General features: G+C 38.6%; 1 protein-coding gene across 4 annotated transcripts; it reads right to left on the reverse strand.

Annotated features, from left to right (window-relative positions):
- Window positions 1-1,351: 1,351 nt before the first annotated feature.
- MDM1 (Mdm1 nuclear protein) lies at window positions 1,352-22,556 on the reverse strand. 4 transcript variants are annotated; one of them, XM_018919698.3, is made up of 15 exons: window positions 22,207-22,555; window positions 21,213-21,318; window positions 19,714-20,066; window positions 19,167-19,283; window positions 17,276-17,419; window positions 15,594-15,727; window positions 13,489-13,588; window positions 10,312-10,350; window positions 9,778-9,953; window positions 9,111-9,392; window positions 7,388-7,533; window positions 7,166-7,266; window positions 6,007-6,247; window positions 4,874-4,942; window positions 1,352-2,661 (listed from the first exon to the last, which is right to left on the reverse strand). In XM_018919698.3, exons 1-15 carry the CDS (start codon window positions 22,360-22,362, stop codon window positions 2,555-2,557), a joined length of 2,271 nt encoding a protein of 756 aa, XP_018775243.1. In that variant the 5' UTR covers window positions 22,363-22,555; the 3' UTR covers window positions 1,352-2,554. The 4 variants fall into 4 exon arrangements, with proteins under 4 accessions (XP_018775243.1, XP_050825656.1, XP_050825655.1 ...); XM_050969699.1 differs by lacking the exon at window positions 22,207-22,555 and adding an exon at window positions 21,762-21,873; XM_050969698.1 differs by lacking the exon at window positions 10,312-10,350 and having other exon boundaries at window positions 22,207-22,556.
- Window positions 22,557-24,996: the final 2,440 nt, after the last annotated feature.

Consider the following 24,996-nt stretch of genomic DNA (forward strand, 5'->3'; position numbering starts at 1 on the left):
CTAAAATTCCTCTTGAACAAGATAAACAATTGCAGAGAACAGGCATAAAGAATTTCGCATCTGCTTTGAAGACCACAGAACACACTTCAGAAGCTTTGCACTAGCATAATTCAAAACCAGGTATTTTGTCTATACTTCCCTTTGAAAACTTGTGTCCAAAAGTAATTCAACTAGAACATTTCAGGCACATACTAGAAGTTGTTCAGATGGAAAATAATGTCCAGTGATGTGTGAGACACCATGAACTAACATCTAAATTGGTGCGTATCCTTATGCAACAAAAATGTCTCCCCCCTTTACCATCCCTATTCTCTCCCTGGCAGAAATCAATACACATGTGCCATACTGCACACATCTAACAAACTACCTAACTAACGAGCTACCTCAGATGTACCAGACTCACCTGTACCAGCTCAGACAACGCTGTAAGCAAAACTGGCACATAGGGTGTTATAGTATCTACAACTTACAGGCCTCAAAATCAGACCTGCACAAAAACTCCTGACAGAGCTGTCAGACAGCCAGGAAAACTAGGCAAACATAGAAAAACAAAGAAAGAAGGCACAGTTCATAAAAGTCAATTAACAGGTATCACGGAGAAATAACAGATGATGAGAGCTCTTGGCCAGGAAAACAAGAACATGTTGATATGAATAATGTAGATAGGTACTACAAAATCAATGCACCCACAGTAACAATGTTACCACAGTAACATACCATCCTGAACAAAAAATGTTTCCCCTTTTAGCCATTAAGTTTGCCACCATAAAACTACCATTGTAGAGGAAAAATGGACATTTTCATCAACGCTATTGCACATTTGCCCCTTCAGTAGAAATTTTATGACCAATTATAATATAAATTTTATGACCAATTATGTTATATTTTATGACCAATTATATGACCAATTACACATTAAGTGCACACCACAGAAAATCCCAGAAGCCCTTGACATAAAATAAAATTCCTTGATTTGTTTCAAACAAGTCCACTGGTAGGAAGCTACTGTGACATACAATTTCTGGAAAAGCGAACATCCTTTTCTAACATCATCAGTACCGGACAGCACTAATTCACTCACTCTTTAAATAATTTGTTGGGGACTGACCCTTGAGGCATTGCAGCCTTTCCAGCATGTGTAGCACCCATCTGCTTTGAGTCACCATTTAAAATACCTGTAGTCAGTTGTGATTTCTGGTGTCAAGATATCTAGCTTCAATAAATTACTCTTTCTGAAGATCAGCTCTGAGATAATATCTTTCTTAAGTCTACAGATATTCAAGCTGAACAGGTGAAACAGAGAACAGAGAAGTGCCAATGTAATAGGCTCTGCCAAATTATCCAGCATAACTTAAATAGAAACAAAGCAAACAACCGTTTTTATTTTCAGTAATATGAATACATAATTACATACAAAATCAAAATACAATCAAGTGCGTACAAATTTTAAATTGTTCTTGTACAAAATTTTCAAATTAAGTAGTATTAAAACCTGAAGCCACACAGAGAACTAAACTGCTTGCTAGTCACCTACTTCCTCTACTTCATTTTAACTTGTTTGCATCACTTGGAAAGATAAAATGAGCTGTCAGCATAAGTCACAGACACTTTTCACTGTAACAATCATAATGCTATCAGTCTCCCCAAAACAGCAAACTAAGACAAGAGTTATTAAAATATAAAAGTCAAGGAAAAAAAACCATTCTTTTGAGTTTACTTAAAGAGATCACTAGTCCTACATACCTGAGATTGAAGTAGAACTGGGGAACACCACTGGTTAAAGTGGCTGAATTTGCTTTTTCTAGAGAAGCTGAAATTAACACTAACATGGACCTTAGTCTATAAGACAAGCATTCATATTAGTATAGCTGACAAACTGTGTACTGTACATGCTGAACTCTGACACTCATCCTGGACAATAAATAAATCATAATGCTTTGCTTTTCTAAACTCCTGTTTGTTCCACGGTTAATGACACTCCTCTATGTTATTGTCATTAAGAAATCAGAATGTTTTGGTAAAAGGTTAAAAGCAGTGAGTAGTAAAAGTAACTCTTTGTTACAACACTGTGTTACGCTGACAATTCATGCACTGACATAAACACATATACCACAGCTGCCCTTAAGATAACTTGATAAAATAAAGCAACTGAGATATTTGGTCAATCATGGTGTTGCCCCTAAATACTGTTCCAGGTCACACTACACGACTGCAGCAGAATACCTTGAAAAGTCACACACAGGTTCCATAAAAAAATAATTATGTCAGTGTCAAAAGGTGGCATGGCACTGTAAAAAAAAAGCCTCACAAGGCTGTTGTTACATAGTGAATTAAGACCTAACTCTCAGATATAAAGAACATTAATTTTCAACAACATCAGTTTAAATAGTTAATTTTCAATTGGGATGGCACGTCCTAAAACTTGGGTCATATCAATGGCAAATGAAAGGATGCTGTTTGAAACCTACAATCAGAATTTTTTTAAAATGTACACTACAAGCTTTACAAAATACATCATTTTACAGAATAGCTTCTATACAACAGGAAGGAGAGACTATGTCTTGCCCCAGAAATCCTTCCTCTTCTGAGCTCTTTCCAGTATCTGAGAGGCAAGAGAACTGGATGCTGCTGAGCGAGCAGAGATCTGAGACAGCCTGTCATCTGCGGGGAAAGCAAGAAGGGAAAAAGGAAATGGGAAGATTAAACATATATATTCAAACACAGCTGAGATTTTTTAAATAGTTTTTATGCCCTCTTTCACAATGGATGCTAAAATATTACCATAATACATTTCAAATCAATTATTTGGCAACTGACATGCTGGAGAAGAGCCTCACGAGGAAGTTTCTAGTATGACAGGTAAGTTTAAGAGAGTTACATGCCCACCTCTTGAGAAACCCCAGAATGAGACCCCTGTGTTCACCTGGGAATTGCCCAATTCTCCAAGTCACCCTGATTTTTACTCTCCTGTGTCAGAAGACCTCAGGAATTGTTCCTCTGCCACTGAAATCTACATAGATTAGACTCTGGTAATGACATATTCTTGAAAGCAATCCACTGTTTCAAGCAAAGCAGACAACCTTAGAATAATATGACTAAAATATCAGAAACCATGCTGCCAAGAAGAGCCCTTCTGTGCCAAATCCAGCTAGTGTGCCAAAAGCTGCTAAAAGGAACATGTCTCCCGAAGAAAACAGAAGTTCACCACAAAGACAAGAAGAAGCAGGCTTCAGACATATACTTTTGAAGGGTTTTCCTTTTGAATATAGGATCCATTTCACACACAGTAAAACTCCTAAAACTGATCAGTCTTGATGTTGCTTGCCTGATAAAGCAAACTGTAATTCTTCAATAGCATCATTAAAGTGTTGCTACAGGTCTGTCAAGATGCTCTCTATGAAAAATGACCTTAATTACACACATTCTCCTGCAATGGATTAGAAAGAACTGTATCACTAGCTACCAGACCCCTCATCAACAACAACCAAAAAAAAAAAAAAATCCAGGAAAAAATTCCTCAACTCAATCCTAACAGCACCAATATTCTGTCAGTTTGAATTAACTTTTCAGCAGAGTTTCTAAATTCTTAAAATACAGTGAAACTGACAGCCTGTAACAGGAACACACACTATGTATAACAACTATATTCCCACATATGAGAAAACTGCAAACTGTACTTCTGCAAACCGACATGTCATTGGAATAACTCCCAGGTTTGTACCTGAACAAATTTGGGCATACAAAGTATCTGGGAGCTGGCACATTTCACCTGTTTCTGCAAGCTCATACATCACCATTCAGCTCACAGGGAAAAGTAAAAAAGAAACAGCAGCTACAGCATTTAATCTGTGGGCAGCAATCTGTGTGCAGCAAGCTGCAGAGTACTACAGGATTTTGCATGTTTTATGCAGTTGCACAGAAGCTTGGCTGAGCCATCTGCACCACCCACATATTTTTGCAGCCAACTGCAATGAGTAAAACAGAGAATCAGCCTGAACCTTGGTTAAAACCCAAGGAGCAAAGAAGCACCAAGGGGTACAAAAATAAACTTTTGGTGGTATAACTATAAATAAACTGCAATCAGATTCAGATATAAACCTGCTTTGCCATAGTCTGAGCTGAACCAAACACAGGTGATTGCAACTAGCACAGCACCACACCAGGCTCAACCTCAGACACCACACTAAGAAAAAGTGTATGACAGATACAGTGCCTTTGGTTGACTCATGCTACTGAAAGAGTTTATTTGCATCTGCCCACAAAAAGGCCAAGAAGATGCAGCTGTGCAATGGCTGCTCTCATAGATTAACTTTAAAATAAACATTAAACAAAAAGCCCAAAACAGCAATCAGAATAGCACCATGCCATAAGCACCCCTAATACACTGAGCAGAGCACGGGTGGGAAAATTAAAGTCAGAGGGATCATTTTATGTTGCACATCTGGGGCTAAAGTCTCAGATGCAAAACCTCTATCCTGAAGTTTGTAGTACCTTTAAAGTTGCAACCAAAGTTACTCCAGCTGCAATTTGGGCCACGTTGCAGTTTCCTTTGGTTGCTATCAACAAAAAGGCTTAAAAATGTATGGGCAGGAAACAATTTAAGGTATGGAACTAACCAACCTACAGTAACCATATAGAGAGCCACTATGGCCTGCTAATTTTCAGCCACATTTAATGGTTTATTCATATTACCCTAAACCTTCATATTCCTACTTCAGATTACTAGGTTGAACATGTTCAAATTATTTTGATAAAAATACGCTATTGAGGCAAACACTTAAACCAGTATTACTTATTGCATTCAGAAACATCTCACATTCATGCACTTAGGCTTCATGCACGATTTACAATAATACTTTGGGACAAGAAATACCTTCATCATTACGGTTTCTTTCCCGAAGAGGCAACTGGAAAGTTCTCACTTTTGGATTGCCAAGATTCCCTAGGACAAAAAGTCAAAAGGCACAGTTTTGAATCATTTCAAAATAGACCAAGGGAAATACTTAATTTTAGAACATCTAAAAATGTTGTAACATTATTTCCAAAACAAGAGTCTTATAAATAGCATACATGAAAATTCTCCCAGACTCCTTTACCCTAAGATGAGTTAAAATAATCTTGCTCCACTGCATTCTTCTCAAGACACCGTTCTTTGGTACATGCTACAAGTCACTTAATGAACTGCACTCAAGGTGCAGAACTAGAAACCAGCACAAATTCTAACCTTCCTAAGGAAATTCTCGGCATTTCACCTTCCTGTTTAACCAGACAGCTGCTTGTTCTGTTCTAGAATGGAAATACTACTTTTTAGCTAATCTCTGTAATCAAAGGACCAAGAATTGTGGGACCTGAAACAGCTATGGAAAATCTTACTGGAATGAAGACTAAGGGGACAAGGAGTCTTTTCTTTATCAAATTTACATCCCCAGTACCCTTAAACATTGTTAAAACTTCTGAAATGCTTCAGTACAAATCCCTCCTCAGCCAAGAAAAGGTTTTTCTCAATATCCAATAAACCTTCTAGAGACAGTTTTCTAGTTTCTTTATCCTGCAGAAACAATTTTAAGCAGCTTACCTCTCAGAAATCCACAACTCTTTCAAAATAATACTACATCACAGAGGTCCCACTTACACACTACAGTTAGCAATTGCAGCTGGAAGAGTCACACCATCCAGTTGCAGCTTAAATATTAAAATTTAGAGCTGTTCATGCTAAACCAAATTATTCTCATGAGTAGTATTTATTGAAATTAATAAAGCAAAATTAGACAATAAATTGATCACTGTAATACAGTGATATCAGTGCAATCTGAAACTAAGGTGGATGTTGTACACATTTCCTCAGCAAGACTAACAAACCATATTGTTTAAAAGCTTTTGGTTTTAAACAGCACATTCTTTGTAGATACTGTAAGGCAGCAAGCTCAGCACTTCTTGGCCTAAGCACTGCACAGTAGACATTTACATCCTGCATCACTCTAACACAAACTTAACAACAAAACCCACCATTATGCTGGAATTCTGGATCCTTAAGAGTCCCTTGAATACGATGAGAGGGACTCCAGCAAGGCACAGAGCAGCTTTTTGCTGACTTTGACTGCTCTTGATGGGCTGAAGCAAGAGGAACTTGCTCATCAGCAACCCTGTTAGGAGGCAACCGATCCTGCCTAAGTGGTAGAGGATCCACAGTTCCCAGCCCAGCAGGTGCAGAGTTAAAGAGTGAAGTGGCTTCCATTTTCACATCAGGCTACAAACATAATAGAAAGAAAAAAAAGGAAGGATCAAAAAAAGCACAAAACCACAACATCTCGTATACAGCCTCCAAGTACAGACCCTCACATATGCAGCAAATGTTGACTTTACACTTTAATACTTCTCAAGCAAGTACTAAAAGAAAAAGTATTCCAAGCTTGTGAGTGTAAAGAAAATCTGTTCCTAATAAAAAGTATTTAACATGGACTGAAAGTAATCTAATCAGGTCAAATCAAGAGCTTATTTTCTAAACCAGTGATTTTTTTTAGATTTTACAAGACATAACCAACACATGCAATTGTGTCTACTTCTATTACAGAACGTACTACAGAGGATGTATCCAGTGAAATGGTACCTCTCTTTGTACAACACAGCACAAGCACAACTTAACAAAAAAACTACCAACATTTTGAGCATAACAACTCCTAAATGTTCCTATTTTTCTTTTAGTAACTACCAAAGCTGCAAATAAAGTAAAAGCAGCACAAAAGTAAAGGAAAAGTGAAACTATTATGACACAGTAACCTATCTTTTAAATAAGCACTCAACCTCTCCCGCTTGAATTTCTTCCAACTCAAGCAATCTGGAGTTGTGCCCCATGTCAATGGCTACAGTAATATTAAAGGGAATTTCTACTGGCAACCTTTTACTTTTTCTGTAAATGGATCATGTGCATTTAGCCAAAGAGGCCAAAATGAAACACATCTAATCTCACTCCAGTAGTCTCAACTCCTTTGTTTGACACCCCAAAAAAATCTAAGTATTCAGACACACCTTTTTTAGTCACAGATACTGACAATTTTAAGACAGCAACTAACAACTAAAGAAAAAAAAATTGTTAAAGAAATTATTAATTATTACCTTAAAAGAGCATTCCTAAAATTCATCATAGCAAGTTTGTTTTCTGGCTCACCTGGAAGGACTCTTTTTTCGTAGGGTTTGTTGCTAAGTTTTGCTTTCTCTGAGGTGAAGATGAAGACTTGAACTTAGGAGCAGATGCTAGGACAGTACCTCCTATTGTATTGGAAAAGGTGAAAAAACACCTTATTACATTAAACAATCTAATAAATTAATTCAACTATGTATTTTTTCTTTAGTTCTTAAAATACTGCTTTGCATATACAAGTGCTTTTACCAACAGCTGGGGTAGTGTGATTATGATGAGCCCTCGGGGTTCCTGCAAGAGCTCTCAGCTTCAGAGTAGGGTGCTTGCTGCCTCTCCTTGAGGATACAGAAGAATCTGACACAGCTGCAGAAGTGTTCAATACCAAGGCATTCTCACTGAAAAAAAATGAGTAATGATTAAAGGATTAGCTAAGGAAGGACTCAGGAATCTTGCACTCAAGCTTTGTTTCCAGTCCATTCCCACAGTGAAGCCCAAGACAAGACAGTTAAAGCCTTAACACCCCAACAGCCTGTAGCTAAAACATTTGCTTGCCAAGGGGATACCAACCCTTAAGGCTCAATTTCTGCATTTTGAACAGTCTCAAGCTATAAATCCAGGCTCCCTTTGTCCTGAAAAACCCTGAGCATACTGCTGTACAATACAGAGGCTCAACAGGAGGGCTGGAAAACTTTGAACGTGGTTGCTGCCTTAGAGGTGGGAATGTGGGTTTGACATTCTTCAGTCAATGTGGTGTAACTGAAGCCAAATATCCCAAATTTCTGTACCTGCTAGAGCCCTTAGGTTATTAAATATACATAATAATATAATGTAAATATATATATCATACATTACATATGTATATATAATATACATCAGCACTACCACTTCAGTCCTCTGCCTCCAGGTGCATTTCAAAAGGAGCAGCATATCCACAATGTGGAGAAACCCGATTCTATCAGTACATGATAGACACATCTAGGCAAGGAATTCCTCATTTCCAGGTCTCAAGAAGGTGTAACATGCAAGCATGAAGCTGCTCTGCATGGCTGAGTCCAGTGCACATCCCAGAACACACAGAACCCCGCTGCAAGATGACAGAAAACTGACAATAGCAATCAGAGACATCTATGAACTAGACTATCTCTAGAATTAAATAGAAACTTAGAAAGGTTTCTAGACAATTACAATTTCTTACCTTTGATTAGTGCTGCAACACCAAAGATAAAATGCAATGAGGAATATAGAATGTGTAGCTGACATGACTACAGGGATCAAAGCTATTCAGAATTATATGTCTATCAAACTAAAATACTGTTCTACAAAAAAAAGGTAGGCAAAACTTGCACAGTAAAAATCCAGAGACTTCTGAAACTAGATACAATTTGGATCTCTCAACTGTCAAATACTGTACTATGCACATACTGAGCTGATCTTCCAATATTTGTATACACCCCTCCACATTCTTCCCATCTGTGCTTAGTAACATAACCACCGGTGATTACTGGATATTATTTTTTTTTTTCCTAAGTCCTTAATCTTTGTCAATGAAATGTTTTAAGAAAAATAGATGTCTAAGTACAATATTAGCATGTATCCTGTCCTATCAAATTCTACATTGTCAACTTGAAGAAAATCGTGAGCTTTAATTTTCAATAAACTTGGCTGCTGTGTAATGAAAAGTCTGTTCTAAGAGGCCCATACTGCATATTTCATAGTTTTGGAAAAAAATATTAGAATCATTCATGAGTCTAGAAACTTCTGTCTTGCAAGTAAGAAATCCAGAATTTTTAATCATAGGTCCACTTCCATCAACTAGCTCAGTATCTTAAACCTTCTCATTCCTTATCATACTGTTCAAAACAGAAGTATTACCACACCAATTTACACTTTCTTAAATACAAAAATGATTTAACCTACAACTGTGTATATATATATATAAATATATATACATTAAAAAAACATTCAGTTTTACCCTTCAGTTTTCTTATCTTCCTTAGCATCTTTATTGTTTTCTTCTAATTGCTGGGCCATGACTGCAGCCTGTTCATCGGATTTTTCTTCCTCTTTCTCTTCTGTTGATTGCTGATCTTCCCTTTCTTCAGTACCTTCTTGTTTATCCCAAACTAAATGTCTTTTGACTGGAACAGTTAAAGCATCTGACATGTCTTTCTTTGTGCTGTCCTGATGAGCTTGTTCTCTGGAGTCAGGTTGCTGTAGCACTTCAGGGCTTTCTGCAGCCTCTTTTTCAGAAACACTGGGTAAGAAAGAACACAGCATTTTGTACCTCTGTTTTGCACAATATACATGTGTTTATACAGAACGTATTCATCCAGTTCAGTTCTTTGCAAGAAGAACAGCTCAGACACTAAAAACTAGTACAGTTGACATGATGAATGGTTAAATTGCCACTGCAGTTTTATCTGATGCTTAAGCACATCCCATTTTCAAACTAGATTTAAGAAGACTTTCTATATTACCACTTCCAAAAATGCAGTGTAAATTAGGGCTGTATTTTCAATTTAAACAGCAAATTAGATTTTGAGAAGTGCTCAAAAAACAAGTACTTCCATACAAGACTGTATTCAGTATTTTGCTCAGTTTCAAAGCTGCAGAATAACAGGCAGGAATGATAACCTTACCCAGCAAGATCTAGTGCTCTGATGTTGTTGCTGATTCCTTCTTCTGAACTGGAAGTTGAGGACACATCCCAAAGACTGTTATTATCAGACAGGATCTGATTGAAATGGTATCGGGAGAAGTGTGTTCCCTCTACTCGTTGCCTGTAAGCCTTTGCTCTTTCTCGAAGCTCTCTCACCTACACACCGAGGTTTCGTAAGTTTCACAGCTGTGTAAAATTCACTATTAAGCTACTATAAATATTTGCATTAGCTACTGGCAGCTAGAAGAGAAAAGCAAGTTATAATACATAATATAGGGCCAGCCACAGCACAAACACTGCATTGCATGCCACAGTACATGTAGGAAGAGGAAAGCAAATGTAATATATTCGGTAAGCATGTTTGAGCCATGAAGCCAAAGCAAAATTGGCAATTATTCATTCCATGAGCACAAAAATTTAACTATGAATAAGCATGGTGCTGGATTCTAGTTTTTTCATCAGCGCTCAGACACAGTGCTCCAAACACTGAAAGAAGAACTTGGATGCAACCAACCTCCATATACCACATGGAATTTAGGGTGTTTTGAGATGCCTAAAGAGAAGAATACAGGGTTATTTTTAAATTTCTTATTTTTCCTCTCAACACTCAAGAGTGATATTGTTATTATCACCTTTATAACTTTACTTCAGTCTAAGTAAGAAGCTAAGTAATAAAAACCTGACAACATAGCTCTATGCTGCCTCCCTGAGATTCAATAAAAAGCTAACAAATACAGTCTGCACTGGCATTCCACCAGTTTTTTGCCAAACTTGGGGAAATTAAATTAGATTTCTAAATATCAACACTCAAAAATACATTCCCCACTAATTTATGAAAAATTCAAATCAACAGATCTATGCGTATGTGCAATACTGAGTCTGTATGCTGCAAACACCACAATTGTCTCTAGCTATATAAACATTAGGGAAAAGTTAAGACTAATACAAGAACTCTGGGTATTGTATGCAAGACACAGCATCAAAATTATTCCTTCTAGGCTATCAGTAACTGCAAGAATGAGATACAAAACTGTTTAGGCATCAGTTTTACTCCAGAACAGTAAAAGTGATAACCCCCCTCTTCAAACATTTTACACCATCATTTTTACAGTTAAGACCATTTAAACACTTGCTGTCTTATGTCCTTCACCCAAACACAATTAAAGTGCAGGGAGAAAAAGCAAAACCAAGAAGTTTATGTTTAAATTATTAAAAACAATTTTGTGATTTCGTGTGAATTCTGACTTACTAAAAAATGGTCCACAGGAAATAAGTATTTGTCAAAGAGCAGGAAAGTAATACTGACATTTCCTCTACCTCATTTTCATTTTATTCTTCCTTCATGATAGATTTCACATCATTCCTCCTGCAAGGAACAGAGTTAGTGGGCTAAACTCAGTTAATCCCACTAAAAGTAACTGGATGCAGCAGATGGATATCCAGCTAACAGCCCACAATTTGACCCACTAAACTTCTAAAGAATAGCCCACTAAAAAGATATGCTTGTCATTTACAAAGAATTTGAAGTTTGATGTGCAAGCAATTTACTGGATTACTCATTTAAACTAGAAGAATAAAAAAATTAATTATGATAGCCAGAACAGAAGGAATGTAAATCCAGAGCAACAGGGTACTGCAGGGGGGGGAAAAATACTAAGTATCCTGTGAAAAAGTACAAAGGACAACCATCCCCTTCAGCAACTCAGCAGGCAGCATTAACTCAGCAGGACACAGGCCCTAGGGAGTCCAACTGCAATTATAAATTGCCCACATTAATTTTTCAAAAGCATAATTAGAAAAGACTTTTTTTTGGTCAACTGCTGAAAAGCACTCTTAATAATAAATTGCAGAGAAGTAGCCTACAAGTAATCACTATGGCTAAGGTCACACCAGGATTCCATAATGGCATTTGCCTGTTTGGACTGAGAACTTCAGAAAGCCTGTTTGAAAGGAAGTTACCCATTTGCCAAGTAACTTCCTTCTAGTTTCCTGCAAATCCCTTTTCTGCAAGAAAATCTCTGTGGAAAAGTCTGATGCACTCCAAACATATCTTGACAGTGTGGGAAATCCTTAATTTTTCATTCACTCTAATTAAATGCCACATGTAAAGTTGAACATCCATTCTGGACCTGCAGTCTCCTCATTCTTTCCCTTAACTGTACAGCTGTACTCCCTCCAGCTGACTGTGCCACGAACACACCATATCCCAAGGCTCACCATTTAGTTGCCTACCACTCAATTGCTCTTGAAGCTGAGCACTGCTCTTTATTGGTTTGAACATTTCATGAAGCTGTATTAACAAATTAAAGTACTATATGCCAGAAAAATGACATCATATTCTACAGAAACATTCAGTATACCACTTAGGCTGCATGCAACAGTTCAAAATGTTTTGCACTCTTAATTACAGTAAATCAAATGCATATATCAATGCATATAAAATTTAAAATATTGCTTCTTTTCAGTCCTCTAACATCCCCTTGAGACTGTTTACAAAGAATGGATTGTCTCATGCATGCATACACAAACTCAGATTATGAATCATCTCATACTTTAATACACTTTAAATATTGAGATCTATTTCTCATTGTGGATTCTGTATATATTCTGAAATTCTTTTTGCTAAAAGGAAAATTACTTGCTAGATTAAATCTAGCAAGAAAACACAGAACTGAAAGCTACCAGACTACTCCTGCAATTCTCAGAGAACCTTATTTTCAAAGAGAACCTATATTCTCAAAGCCCAGCACCCTAGAACCACTTCCTCCAGTTCTACATTCCCATCACCATGGTCCAAAGTGATAGGGTAATTCATATTTCCAAGTATTTGCCACACAGGTGCCCTACAAAGGCTCCCTCTATCAGCTCACAAAGGTTCCTCTATCTTCTCTATCATCTATCAGGGACAAGACTACATCAATTCAGTGAAATCAGAGTTGCAGAGCTAGCTCTAGCAGTTTCTTAGCACACTATTAATGGATTTGATTTCCTTGACTAACTCAGCAATCACACTAAATAATGCTAAGAAATGCTGTAGTCTTAAAGCTACTCAGCATTTTCACAGCTCTGTCAAATGACTTCATATACAGTATAATATGGATTGCAGTTTCCGAATAAATTACAAGAAAATACAGACTGAAACTTGCAAGAAAAATTCTCTATTTTATGTTGTGCATGACAGAACTCAGTGGACTGCTTTGAATGGATTTATGCATGGTAAGCTACCAAACTGAGCCTGGTTACAAAGCCAGCCTAGGCTGATACATATGTTGTATGTTTTACATAAAATATCCGTATGTTTTAAAACCTTTTTGGTTTTATCCCCTTGGAATCTCCTATCATTCAGCCCTGTATTTTGAATGCTGCTGCTTATTACAACTGGCCTGAACATCAAGAATAACATTACCTGCCACAAGGAATGATCCTGATTGTATGGAAAATAAAACTTTTCCCTCACTTTGGAGGTCACATTAATAAATTTTTTTAGTCTCATAATCTCTATATTTTTTCCCTATGTATGATACTGACTTGGCAGAATCAAATTGTCTTTGTACACTCACCTTTGGGAGCTTGAGCCATTAGCACTACAATCTCAAAGCTGTACCTTATAACTAACACAATTCAAAGTTTTTGCATCTAAAAATCAAACTACAAAGCATACTTGGGCTTCAGCTTTTCTAAGAATACTCACCTGGTTGTGACCTTTACTCTTAATACGAGACCAAACTCCATCTTTGTAGAAATACTGGGCTGGAGACAAAAATTTTGACCTATATTCAGTGTTCATCTTCCTAAGAAATCAAGAATGAGGAGAAAAGGAAAAAAAAAAAGTACATTTTGATATCCAAAATACTCTTTAAGAGCACTTTTAAAGTTACTCAACAAGCACAAATATACTTGCACCTAAATGCCAGTGAGACACAAAAACCACATGCACAAACAAGAACTCATACCAACACAACTAGGAAAGCTGTGAAAAATACTTATTCACAGTTGGCGGTCCTTCAAGTACTTACTCCTACTGTTTTTTCCTTGCAACACCTCCACCAGAAGCTTTTGCCCTGACAGCCAGAACATAATACACACAACAGCCTCAATTACTTCAACACAAAGTGTGGGACCGTGATTTAAGTCATTGATGAATGTACATTTAAGTAAAAATGCATGGTTTGGCATTAATGTGTCTGAGACATCTCCTTCTATGAACTCCATTTTCAAGGCTCTCTGCATATGGGTGGGGTGAGCTGCTGGGGCTAGAAACATCTGACTGCCAGAACACTGGTCAGTATAATTCATCTATGTCCTACTGGCTTTGATCTTCAAAAGGCCTCAGTACTTGAAAAGATGGGTTCATTTTTCCCTTTTGCCACACACATACAAACACAGAAAAATTAACATCGGGTAACCTGTAGCAGGCAGTTAGCAGTACTTCGAGTCCTTAAGCACTGAACTGTGGATGTATCACCTTAAATCTAAAGATATTTTTGGATTTAATCATGCTTCAGAACATTACCAACTTAATTTTTATATATTCAGCACAGGGTGGAAAAGCCCTATTTTTCAATCCTTCTTCAGAAATAGGTCATAAAAGCCTGAAGTCAGAGAATAAAATGAACCTTGTAAAAAGGAAAATATGAAGGTCGAAAATACCTCTATATTCAAAATTTCTCTCAATATGTCCTTTTCCTTTAAACTGACAGAAATCCTTCACTTTTGGTTGCCAAACCAATGGATTAGCACAAACAACACAATACTGTTGAACCTGGATCCCAGTCATTCTTCTGCAAAAGCAGGCCATGCATTGCGACACAGCTTGCGTACAAGTAACAATCCTGTCTGCATGTTGAGAACTTGCACATTTTTACACCTATTTGCCCAGTGAGAGAGAGAATTTTAAGAGAATTTTGTCTTGTGCTACTACACTGAAGGCATAAGAGGTAGAAATTTCAGCTATACTACATCCACTCACTTTTCCATAAACCAGTTTTATTTCACAGAACTTTGGGTGATCATTTTGTAATGAAATTCCAATATCCACCAGCATTTAGGCAGTTACGTCTCCCCTCCCATCTTCAATTTAATGCCTTAACACTGCCACAAAGAATGAAAGCAGTTGCTGGGGCATACATTAAGCACAAACACAGGAGAGATGGAATAATCTATGCATTTTAAAGCCCACTTCTTGGCTTTTACTGCTCTTGACATATCTCAGATGTCTATGAAATGGAAAGAAAAGTTCAATTCTTGCAACTCTGATAGCACTCAATAACATACAATTTCACTTCATTGCCATGCTTGCCATATTACTCTAAACAGGACAGATTTCTTTCCTTTACCTTGTGTGTTTGCTTTTGTAACTCAGGCACACAAGGCTTTACAGATCAGAATAAGCAGACATCAAGTACAATCACCACAGTTTTAAGGTGTGGAGTGGGCACAGTAGATAAAGTAGTTTGAAAGGTTACTATGACTTCCAAGGCACCAGTTGAAAGTTTAGCAGCAGCATTGCACTGATTCTATTTCACTCATGTTGCATTCATTACTACTACTGTTATTGCATCACAAGGTTCAACTGAACAGGAGTGGTTACAAAGCCTCCACTTTGCTGCCCAGAGAAGAGGATGGAAATTAACATCAAGTTTAGATGTACCCACAGCAGCTCAATCTCAGGGCTGCAAGGAGCATTTGGCCCTGCAATTGCAGCATGGTGTGGTTAAAGGTCCATAGTCCATCATCCTAAATACTGGGCCACTGTACACCTACTCACTAGTCTAGGTTTTCCTATTTTATACATACCCACGACTTGTATGTAAACTGAGGGGCTTTGGACTGATATGTTGCTTATTATTTTGTTTAGGATGTTTCTGTTCTGATTTCCCTTGTTTTGTTGCATCTTCTGCTGGTTTTTGAAACGGTTCTTCCCTCTTACTCTAAGGCAAAGATAATTTTAAAAATACCACATTAGCTAACAATCTGAAAACCCTCATATTTGTTTTGACATCAAGCACTTGCAAACAGTTAATTTTTGTTAGCTGTTTTGAATATTTAATACAAATAAGAATACCACATTCTTTTTTAACATAAAAATAAACTGGCAAAATGCCAAAGTTATGATAAAGTGCAGCATTCTGCTAGCTAGATGATTCATTTTGACTTTACAGAATTACTTCAACATGAAACACAGAAATAAAATAATACAATACCTACACATTCTAACCTGAGTCCAAAACGTAAACTTTAAAACATTTCCTTTGTTTTATAAGTGTTTTGATTGATTTGCTTGGGTTTTACACCAAGGATTTTTTTTTCTGATTATTTCATTCTTTCAGAAATGCAATGCTTGAATTCTGATTATGCTAGTGATCTTCACTGATATAGCTCAAATTCAATTTAAAAAAAAATTTAGGAACCCACCAAAATCCCCCAAAACCTTTTCAAGATATTAATCAGAGACAAGGTATTGGTACAAATAACAAGCTTCTAGGCATTTTCACAAAAATTCCCTTCTCATGACTCCTCTTACTTCATTTATTAGCTGTTCTCGAAAAATGACCTGAAGTTCCAATATTAAAACCAGATAAATGCTTCCTGAAAGCCTCAGGCTTTTCAAGCTTTTTTCATCTCTATTAAGAGGAAAAAGGAGACATAAAATTTCTCATCCCCAGATGAGATTTAAAGAACTGGGCAGATCTGAGCTTTAAATGATAAAACCTCCAAGCCAACAATCCCCTCAGAAGTACCAATGGCTTAGTTTAAGCCAAGGCACTGCATGCTAAGCACACCTTTAGACCAGCAGTGGTCCTAATGAACACCTTGTCTCACAATGGCCCGTTTCTGTTCTGTCAGCAACAGAGATGGGTGGTGAGGAGACTCAGATTAACTGGGAGCATCACACAGCTGGTACAACCCAAGCCAGAAAATTCCTAAAAAGCCAGAATGACAGCTTTTTGGAACAGGTCATGAGGGAGCTGACTCAGAAAGGCAAAAAAAGGAAGATGTATGCCCAGTGGAAGCAAAGTCAGGTGACATGGAAAGAATACGGAGATACTGCTTGCCACTGTGGGGAGAAAATTCACTATCTCTGATTCATAACATTCAAAAGTTCCAGACCTCCCATCTAGCCCTACTGCACTGCAAGATACAAAACTAGTACTAATCAGATCAGAGATTTAGATAGCAGAAACTATCCTAACGACTAAAAATAAAGTGTCAATTGGGAACAACAACAAAAAAATAAAATCACTTCAAAACTGAAAAACTTAAAAAAATGCTCTACAGAGGACACACTACAGAGCCCCCCAAGAGCAGAGCTGCACAGAATTCTTTTTGGTCTCATACAGCAAAACCACTACTGAGTCCAGTGTCACTAGCAACAACAAAAAATTTCAATCTAAACCCACGCCCATACAGAATAGATCAAAACTGCAGAACTACTACTAAAGCTTTTCTTTCTGGGAAGTATTTACTTGTTAACACACCAGAAATTCTTTCTCTTCTGAACCACCTCTCTCTTGTGGACTCTTAACAGGAGGAGACCCCTTGGAATTTCTCTCATATGCAGTTTCAGAAGCAATGGCAGGAGGTTTAACCAGAGGTATGGATTTCTTTGTGTTGCAAATCAGCTGCGTGGGAGGAAGAAAACAAAACAAAGAAAAAAGTGTGATTTGTTTACCTTAAGGCTAAATTTTCAAAATCTGTTAACTTAATCAAACCAGTACAGTCATATATGAGCAGAGAGACAGTCGTCTGTACAAATATAGCATGTGTAGACTATTGAACTTCTAGGAGAAATTACAGAGAAATTTAAATACATTTAAAAGTGACCCAGTCAAACACAGTTAAACCTGTGATCAAACACTGTTCTTACTGAAATTTACTATCAGAGGTCTTGTTTATTTGTTTATTTTCTTTTTTGTTCACCTTCAGAGCTGTACGTAGGATCATGTTTTTTTAAAGGCAAGCCATAAACTTCCATATGAGTCCTTAGTACATGTCCTGTCCACAAGTAACAAAAAACTGCTCAGAGTTTTAGAGCTGGATGCTTAGATCTTAGGCAAATTAAAATCCACTCCTTTTCAACTAACATAGTATTATAAATCAAGGTGGGGAATTTGCCTTGTATGCGGTCATGGGGCTCCAAATTTCAAGACCATGCCATATGTGAGAAGCATACATTTTCCATACATTTGCTATGAGAATTTAGGTCTGAATTATAACCTAACTGGGATAACTTTGATATTTTCACAGAATCTCTTCAAGGGAAAGGGACTGTCAGTATCGAGGTTTATTCTCAGTCATATCAACAGTGAACAACAATAACTTGCTAATAATGTATAATTTTTATCATTAAATTTTCTGTAAGTTCTACTTATCCATGGATGTATAGTGCCTACAGACTTACTCTCACTACTTCATCTTCTGTGTAAGCTGTGAAAAAAAGTCTTTCTTCTGAAAAAATCACAGTGCTCACGAGCATTAATAATGAAATTATCAAACTGATTGCACACAGAATCAAATGGAATTCTCTTTGATTTTTCCCATAAGGTGATTTTCTGAAAACTGCCTCTTCCTCAAAAGGTCCTTTGGCTTCTCTATACTACTATCATGTATTTCAGTGAGTTTTCATTGGATAAGGGGCTGCTGGGAAACATATCCTGCAGTAAATCCACCTGCTTGGTACTCCAACAGAAAAAGACAGGATAGTGATTATCTTAGTTATCAACATTTATTGCTTCTGTAAGATGCTGCTGAATAAAAGAGAAGACAAATGCAGAAGTGCCAGCTTTACACTGCAGAATGACCTAGAGACTGAGTCTCCTAAGTCCTGATCCCAGTAGCAGTTAACTGTAAACACAGGCAGTCTCACACTCACTCTTTGTGGTCTCACCACAAAAAGCAGCATTTTCAACCCTATAAAGCCCAAAAGCTCATGAAATGAATTAAAACATCACAAGAGTATCTTAAAATCAGAAAACTGCACATTTAAATATAAGCTGTTCTCATGAAAGAATAAAACACTAGAGAGACACACTTTAGGGCTTAGAAGTGTATGCACACAGAGATGGAGACTGAAAATAAGAAACTGGGGCAAAACAGGTAAATTATGCAAACAGAAAAACAGGAACCTGCTAGAAAGAGCAAAACATAAGGCCTAAGGAGAACAAATACTTAGGCCTGACCACAATAAAGAATCACACGGAAACAAATCTGATTATGCTACACTTTTGTATAGAAAGAAAAAAAGTAACAACATAAAAGTTTGTTGTTCCTCCACCAAAAGAGAAAAAAAAAGGAAATCTTTTTGAAAGGAAAACTTTGCTGATACATAAAAGAAAGTATTAATTTGCTTTTTGGATTCTACAATGTTACCTGTTCAGCTGCAAGTATTGGTGACTTTTCATGAAGACTCTTCCAGACAAACTGGCTTTGATATTCAGAATTTCTGGGGATATTCATATCTGCTTTCCTCTGAAGGGCTTTGTGAAACTGACAATGAAAAAAAAAAAGAAAAAGAATACAATGATTGTTCCCTTTCCTGCCTTTCCCGCAATATTTTGCAACTTAAATATCTTTCAATACACACTTTTTAAACAATGGTTTAGGTTTTGGTTTCAAGAACAAAATGAATGAAAAGTACATTTTCTCATTATAGTCAACTACCCCAAAAATCACCATATTATTGGCTAAATCCTTGTTGAATTGAAATCAGCAGCAATGACACAATCCAAAGATGCAAATGAAGAGCAAATTCTATTGAATTAAGAAACTTACTATTCTCCCAACAAAGAAGCTACAAGAGTATCAAAATACAAAACCAAGGAAAGAAACAGTTTGACAAGAGAGTCTGAGCATGAGTATGAAATTACTGTTAGTAATTTTCAGACTAGTCAATTAAAATAAAAACATATTCCCTTACCCCATTACCCATTTTTTCTGATTCCTTTTTTGGAGATGAAAATGCTTCATTTTGATTTGGTGCAGCTTCTGAGGGTGATTTCTTCATGTTGTTCTCTGTAAGGGGAAGAGCTATTTCACCACCAAAATCTACCACATGTGACTGAACTTTTGGGGGGAGTCGGGGTCCTTCTGGTGTTTCAAGTTTTTCCTGATTCCCATTATCATTGTCGTGGTCAGTGTGCAACTCTGCAGCTTCAGTCTTCAGCTGGTCATTCAAATCACAATCTGCTGGCCATTCAAGGGACTTCGAAATCTGTGGATTATGGTATGGTACCCTTCTCTTGGAAATGAATTTTGGTTCTCTCGTGATTCCTGAGAAAAAGCCATACTAGATTTAAGAGAAACATTCACTGAAGACATAATATCACTCTATAACAACAACAAACTGAAGTCACACAACTGATTACTAGAAAGCTTGGAGCAGTACAGAATATGAATTACTGGCCTGGCTATGAAATTCTGAGTTCTTTACTATCTGCAAATGACTTTCCACTAAACAAACAGGAATATGGTGCTCTAGAACCATGTTGGATTAAACCCTGTAAAGCAAAAATGTCCACAGGACAATCCTGTGCAAATCGATTCTGGGAGCTGAACAACAAGAAAACGCAGCCAGTAAAAAGAACGTGGTTAACCCTATTGCCAGTAGTCAGTTCTCAGTTACAAGGCAATAATTTATAACAGTTATTATTGTAAGAATGAATGCACTGTACTCTAATTACACAGACTGCATAGTGCAGTTGCAGTGAACTGCACCAATTTTTTTTTACTCTGCCTTGCGTCACTACAATAATTACTATTTTTTACTACTCTTTTTCAGAGCACTGCAGTTGTCATCACTCTTCAGCTTATTCCTCTTCCTCAGCTCCTTACAGGTCTTTCAATCTTTTCCTTTTTTGCCTTTTCCTTTTCCTCCTAATAGTAATTCCCACTCTTCCCTGTCATGATAATGTCTACAATCCTTAAATCCTGCACTACAGTATCACAAGGTTTTAGCTGTAGTGGCTGACCTTCTCTTTCAGTTAGCTGTACCTGTTAGGTTCATAACAATTTCACTCTATCAAACTTTGCACCAATTTAGTCTCCCCTTAAAAATGGGATTTTATTTACTACTCCCATACATCACAAATAAACCAATCCCACCCTCGACATATGGAGTTACCACTGCACCTGTGTTTCACGTTTGGGTCTTAGTTTATGCTGCATGTCAGAAACTACTTTTTTTCCCCAAGGTTTATATAAATAGCACTAACTGAAAATAAAGTTTCAGTGTAGCCATAAAGAATATGGAGTTCAAAATCACATTCTATCTAAATGATGAACAAGACTACACTTTTAATTTAATTACAAAGTGCACAAACTGTAAACACCACCAGTTCACTGTGGCCATGGACTCATCACAGCGAAGCCGTCCGGGCCTTGGCTGCAACCAAGGGGGCAGTTTCCAGGGGCACTTACCAAACTGATCCGACCGAAGTCCTGCCCACAAGGATTTCTGCTGTTGGGACGGGCTACAAAACTCTGGGCTTCTCCATTTGAAGTTTCTCTTGTATTCACTCAATCCCTACAGCAAAGAGAGAGGAGCCTGTCAAGCCACCGGTGCACATCCTGCTCCATTGCTCCCGCCGGTAACAGATGTCCGAAGGGAGGAAAATCACCGACACGCTGCTGCAGGATGAGCTAAGCCGGCAGGTTGCACTGCATCTTCCAAACCCACCCCCGTCGGAAAACAAAAAGTACTGCTGAAAAAACGTGGAAGAATTTCATGCACCAAAAAATAACATAAAATTTAAAAAAAAAATGTCTTCAAGTGAATGGTTTCAAGAAGAAACACAGCCTGGACCTGCTGTCACCCGCACGACAGAACTCCTGTCTCTACCGGCCGGTGCCGCAGGGCAGGGGCCTTCCCTTCCCCGCCAGCCCAGGAGCGGCCGCAGCCCCGCTCCTGCCGCCCCCTGCGCCCGGGGCCATGTCCGGCCCGCCGGACTCCGCTCCCGTTCGGCTCACCCTGAACCGCACGGGCATGGTGCAGCCGCGGCCCCCGCACTGCCGGGACCCGAGCCCCGCTGCCGGCCCGGCCCGGTCCGCCTCCCCTCAGCCCGCCGGGCGCCTGCGCGGCGGCAGCCTAGGGCGGGCGGGGACGGCCCGGCCGCGCCGCTTCCCCTCGGCCGGGCCGTGGGGCCCGTGTTGGCAGCGGCCGCCGCTCGCAGCGATGCTGCCGGGGGCTGTTGCCGCCGCGTTGTCCACGTTAAAAGAGTGGCCCCGGTAACGGTGCTGTGCGGCCGGCGCTGTGTGTCTGGGGAAGCACAACGGGGAGGCACCCGGTGTTAATGCATCGCAAAGCCTGCCGCATCTTGGGCGCCTGGTTACAAAAAAATCACGTGTCCACGCATGCAGCTTTAGGCTGCTACAAATAGAGCGTTTCGAGAAAGGAAAACACCAAGTTTCTTACCCTTCTGGAGCCTCTGCGATGGCGTGTCAGCTGCCGGTCCGCCTTCGCCACCTCACCCGACCTCGCCGCCCGGTCAGGAGATCCTAATCCACCTCCTTGTTCAGATCTTCCCTCGGGGGTCGCTTTTCTGACTGCCTTCCCCCTGCTAATCACCATCCTGACTGGTTTTGACTGTATCACATTAAAAAGAACGGAGAGGGTGGTAAAAGAAAAGCGCAGAGATGGACGTAGCGCCCGAGAACGGCCCTGGCGATGTGTTTGCACTCCCTGTTGCCCCTGGCTGCGGCCGTGCCCGTGTTCCCTGTCCCCAGCGCCCGTTCTGGGAAAAGAACTGTTCTGTTCTTGAGCCAGGGCTTTGTCCCCCTGCCTCTCCCAGGCGCAGGAGTGATGTCAGTGCCACACTCACTCAACTCAAGCAGAGTTTAGGTCCGCTGGGACCCTGTGTAACTGGTGAGCACCAATTTGTTCCTGTCGATGCGAGGCAGAGGAGAGCGCCGATCTGTAATGAAACGCTTGCGAGCAAATAAAATGGTCTTCTACGATGTGAACAGCAGCGGCGGAGCAGAAGAAAGGTGCTGCATTGATAGTGTTTTCAGGTTTCACGCATCTTTCTTCATGAATTTCAAGATCAAGACAACAGTTTTGCTATAATTTACTTGCCGATTACACTTGAAACCGCTAGGTCCACCGCGTAAAGTTGTTTGGTTTGTTATTACAGTGATTTATTTCGTGATTTTCAATCAGATCTAGTTCAGTACATTTTCTAAAGTAGTGTGCAAACTTGTTTCAGAATGTGAAAAGCCAGCTGGCAGAAATAGAACGTTCAAAATGCATATTCCAGGTTTGCCAGGAATCTTTCCTCTTTGATATGTATGGAAACCAGGCCAAACATAATTTCCGTATGTTTTTAGGGTGTTTTTCAATTACCAAACTACAACAATGCTTTTATAGATGGTTTGGGGCCGTCTGAATTTGGAGATGGATTTGATTCTTTAGTGCAGAAACATAGTAGGACACCACGCCATCCTGATATGCAGATTTTTGTATTTATTCGTATCTCTTTTTATTTTTTAAGATAAAACACAATAAGTTATCCTGAAACAATGGAATTCACATGCCTCTTTATGCACTGAATGAAACTGCATTTTAGATCTTCTCCTTATAGCTGTGAGATAGGAATAGCTTCTGTGGGGGAAGCACTGCAATAAATATATGTCAACCATTGAGCTACTAGTGTCTTTACCTCATGTTTTTTATCACTGCTGATGTATACCAGTCTCTTCAGGTGCAATGTATACATATTACTGAACATACAGGTAATATGATGTAAGGCAATATGATGTAAGAATGCTAAGATGCTTAGGCCAGTAACAGTATTTCCATATAAGAGTTGAATAAATAAATGAACGATGAAAACATGGATATGTATGTAGAAAAAGTTGCACTGCATTCACAAACTCACAGTCTGGAAACGCAGGAAAGGATTGTTTTCAGTTTTCTGGAACATAAACTTGCAGGGACTGATGTGTGTGTATCCATCAGTAACTGGTCTGTATAATTTATTGGATCCTGTTGTTTAAAGAAATAAGCATTTAAAGCTTGTGCTACATTATGCATCCAAGTAGTTTTGAGTTCAAAACACTTCACATTTCTGTAACCCTTGAGAGGTTGACCGTCTTCCTCCTTTATTTCCTATAGAGCAAATTTAAGTATTCTAATTTGCCTTGCTGATTTTCACTCCACATTTAAATTATCTTGTTTTTGTTCTTCAAGTTAATCAAAAGAAGCAATTTCTTTTGGTAAACCACGTACGAAAATTCTTTTGATTTTCTTTATGCGTATAATCCAAATGAGTAATTTGTGACCCATGTTTGTTTTCCCATCAGCTTCACCATATTTTGCTATGTGTCCAGACCTAATCTTTGACCTTTTTTATCTCTTGACACCTGTACTTTTGAGTCTTGACTTCAGGATTTGAGCAACTTTCACTTCAGCCTGTGAACAGCTAATTATTACATCTGACTAAATAGGGACCTTTCCATGACCTGTGTCTCTCGCTGCTTGTAAGCTCACATACTGCAGGCAATCCTTCCTTAGGGAGCTGGTAACCTGAAGTCTCTTCCTTTTGTTTTAACACTGGCTGTGTCTCTTGACAAAACTCAGAGCATGATGTATCAGCAGCCCTCCCTGCAGCCAAAGAAGGCTAGACGCAGCTTGCTGTGCCGCCTGACAACTCCACTCCATGTGTCAGCCTCAAGGGAATCAAACAGGAGCAATGAAACGTGTTTCTACCTCCAGAGTTTGTAGCTTCTGGCACTCACTGGTACAGGAGAAAAGGAGGAGTGGTAGCGCAGCTGGCCTGGCTCAGGTCCCATGGTTTTACTCTTAAGAGCAAATGTTTCTTGTGCAAACTTGTCCCAGCTTATTTTACAACCCATTTAAAAACTGCAGTGTTAGAACTACTTTCATTTTAGAACTCATTTCAATCCCTTTTTCCAGTGACAGAGCTGATCCAGCAATCATTAAAAGGGCAGTGTTTTGTTGCTTACAGGAGTCTGGATTTGAAGATATCCTGGCTTCATGTCCCTGAGCTTGGCAAAAGCATTAACTCTTATCATCTTAAAGTAGTCTGTCTCTCAAGTACAATTTAATTCTGAACAGCAAAAAAGCTTATGTAGTTCTTCTTTATAGCTGTAAAAGAGGTCATAAACATGAAATATGGATAGACAGATCCAGCTCTCAGCCTATCATCTACTTATTTGTGCCTTGTTTGTTGTTAGGTCAAGACTA

This window comes from Serinus canaria, chromosome 1A (assembly GCF_022539315.1).
Source record: "Serinus canaria isolate serCan28SL12 chromosome 1A, serCan2020, whole genome shotgun sequence".
Classification (NCBI taxonomy): domain Eukaryota; kingdom Metazoa; phylum Chordata; class Aves; order Passeriformes; family Fringillidae; genus Serinus; species Serinus canaria.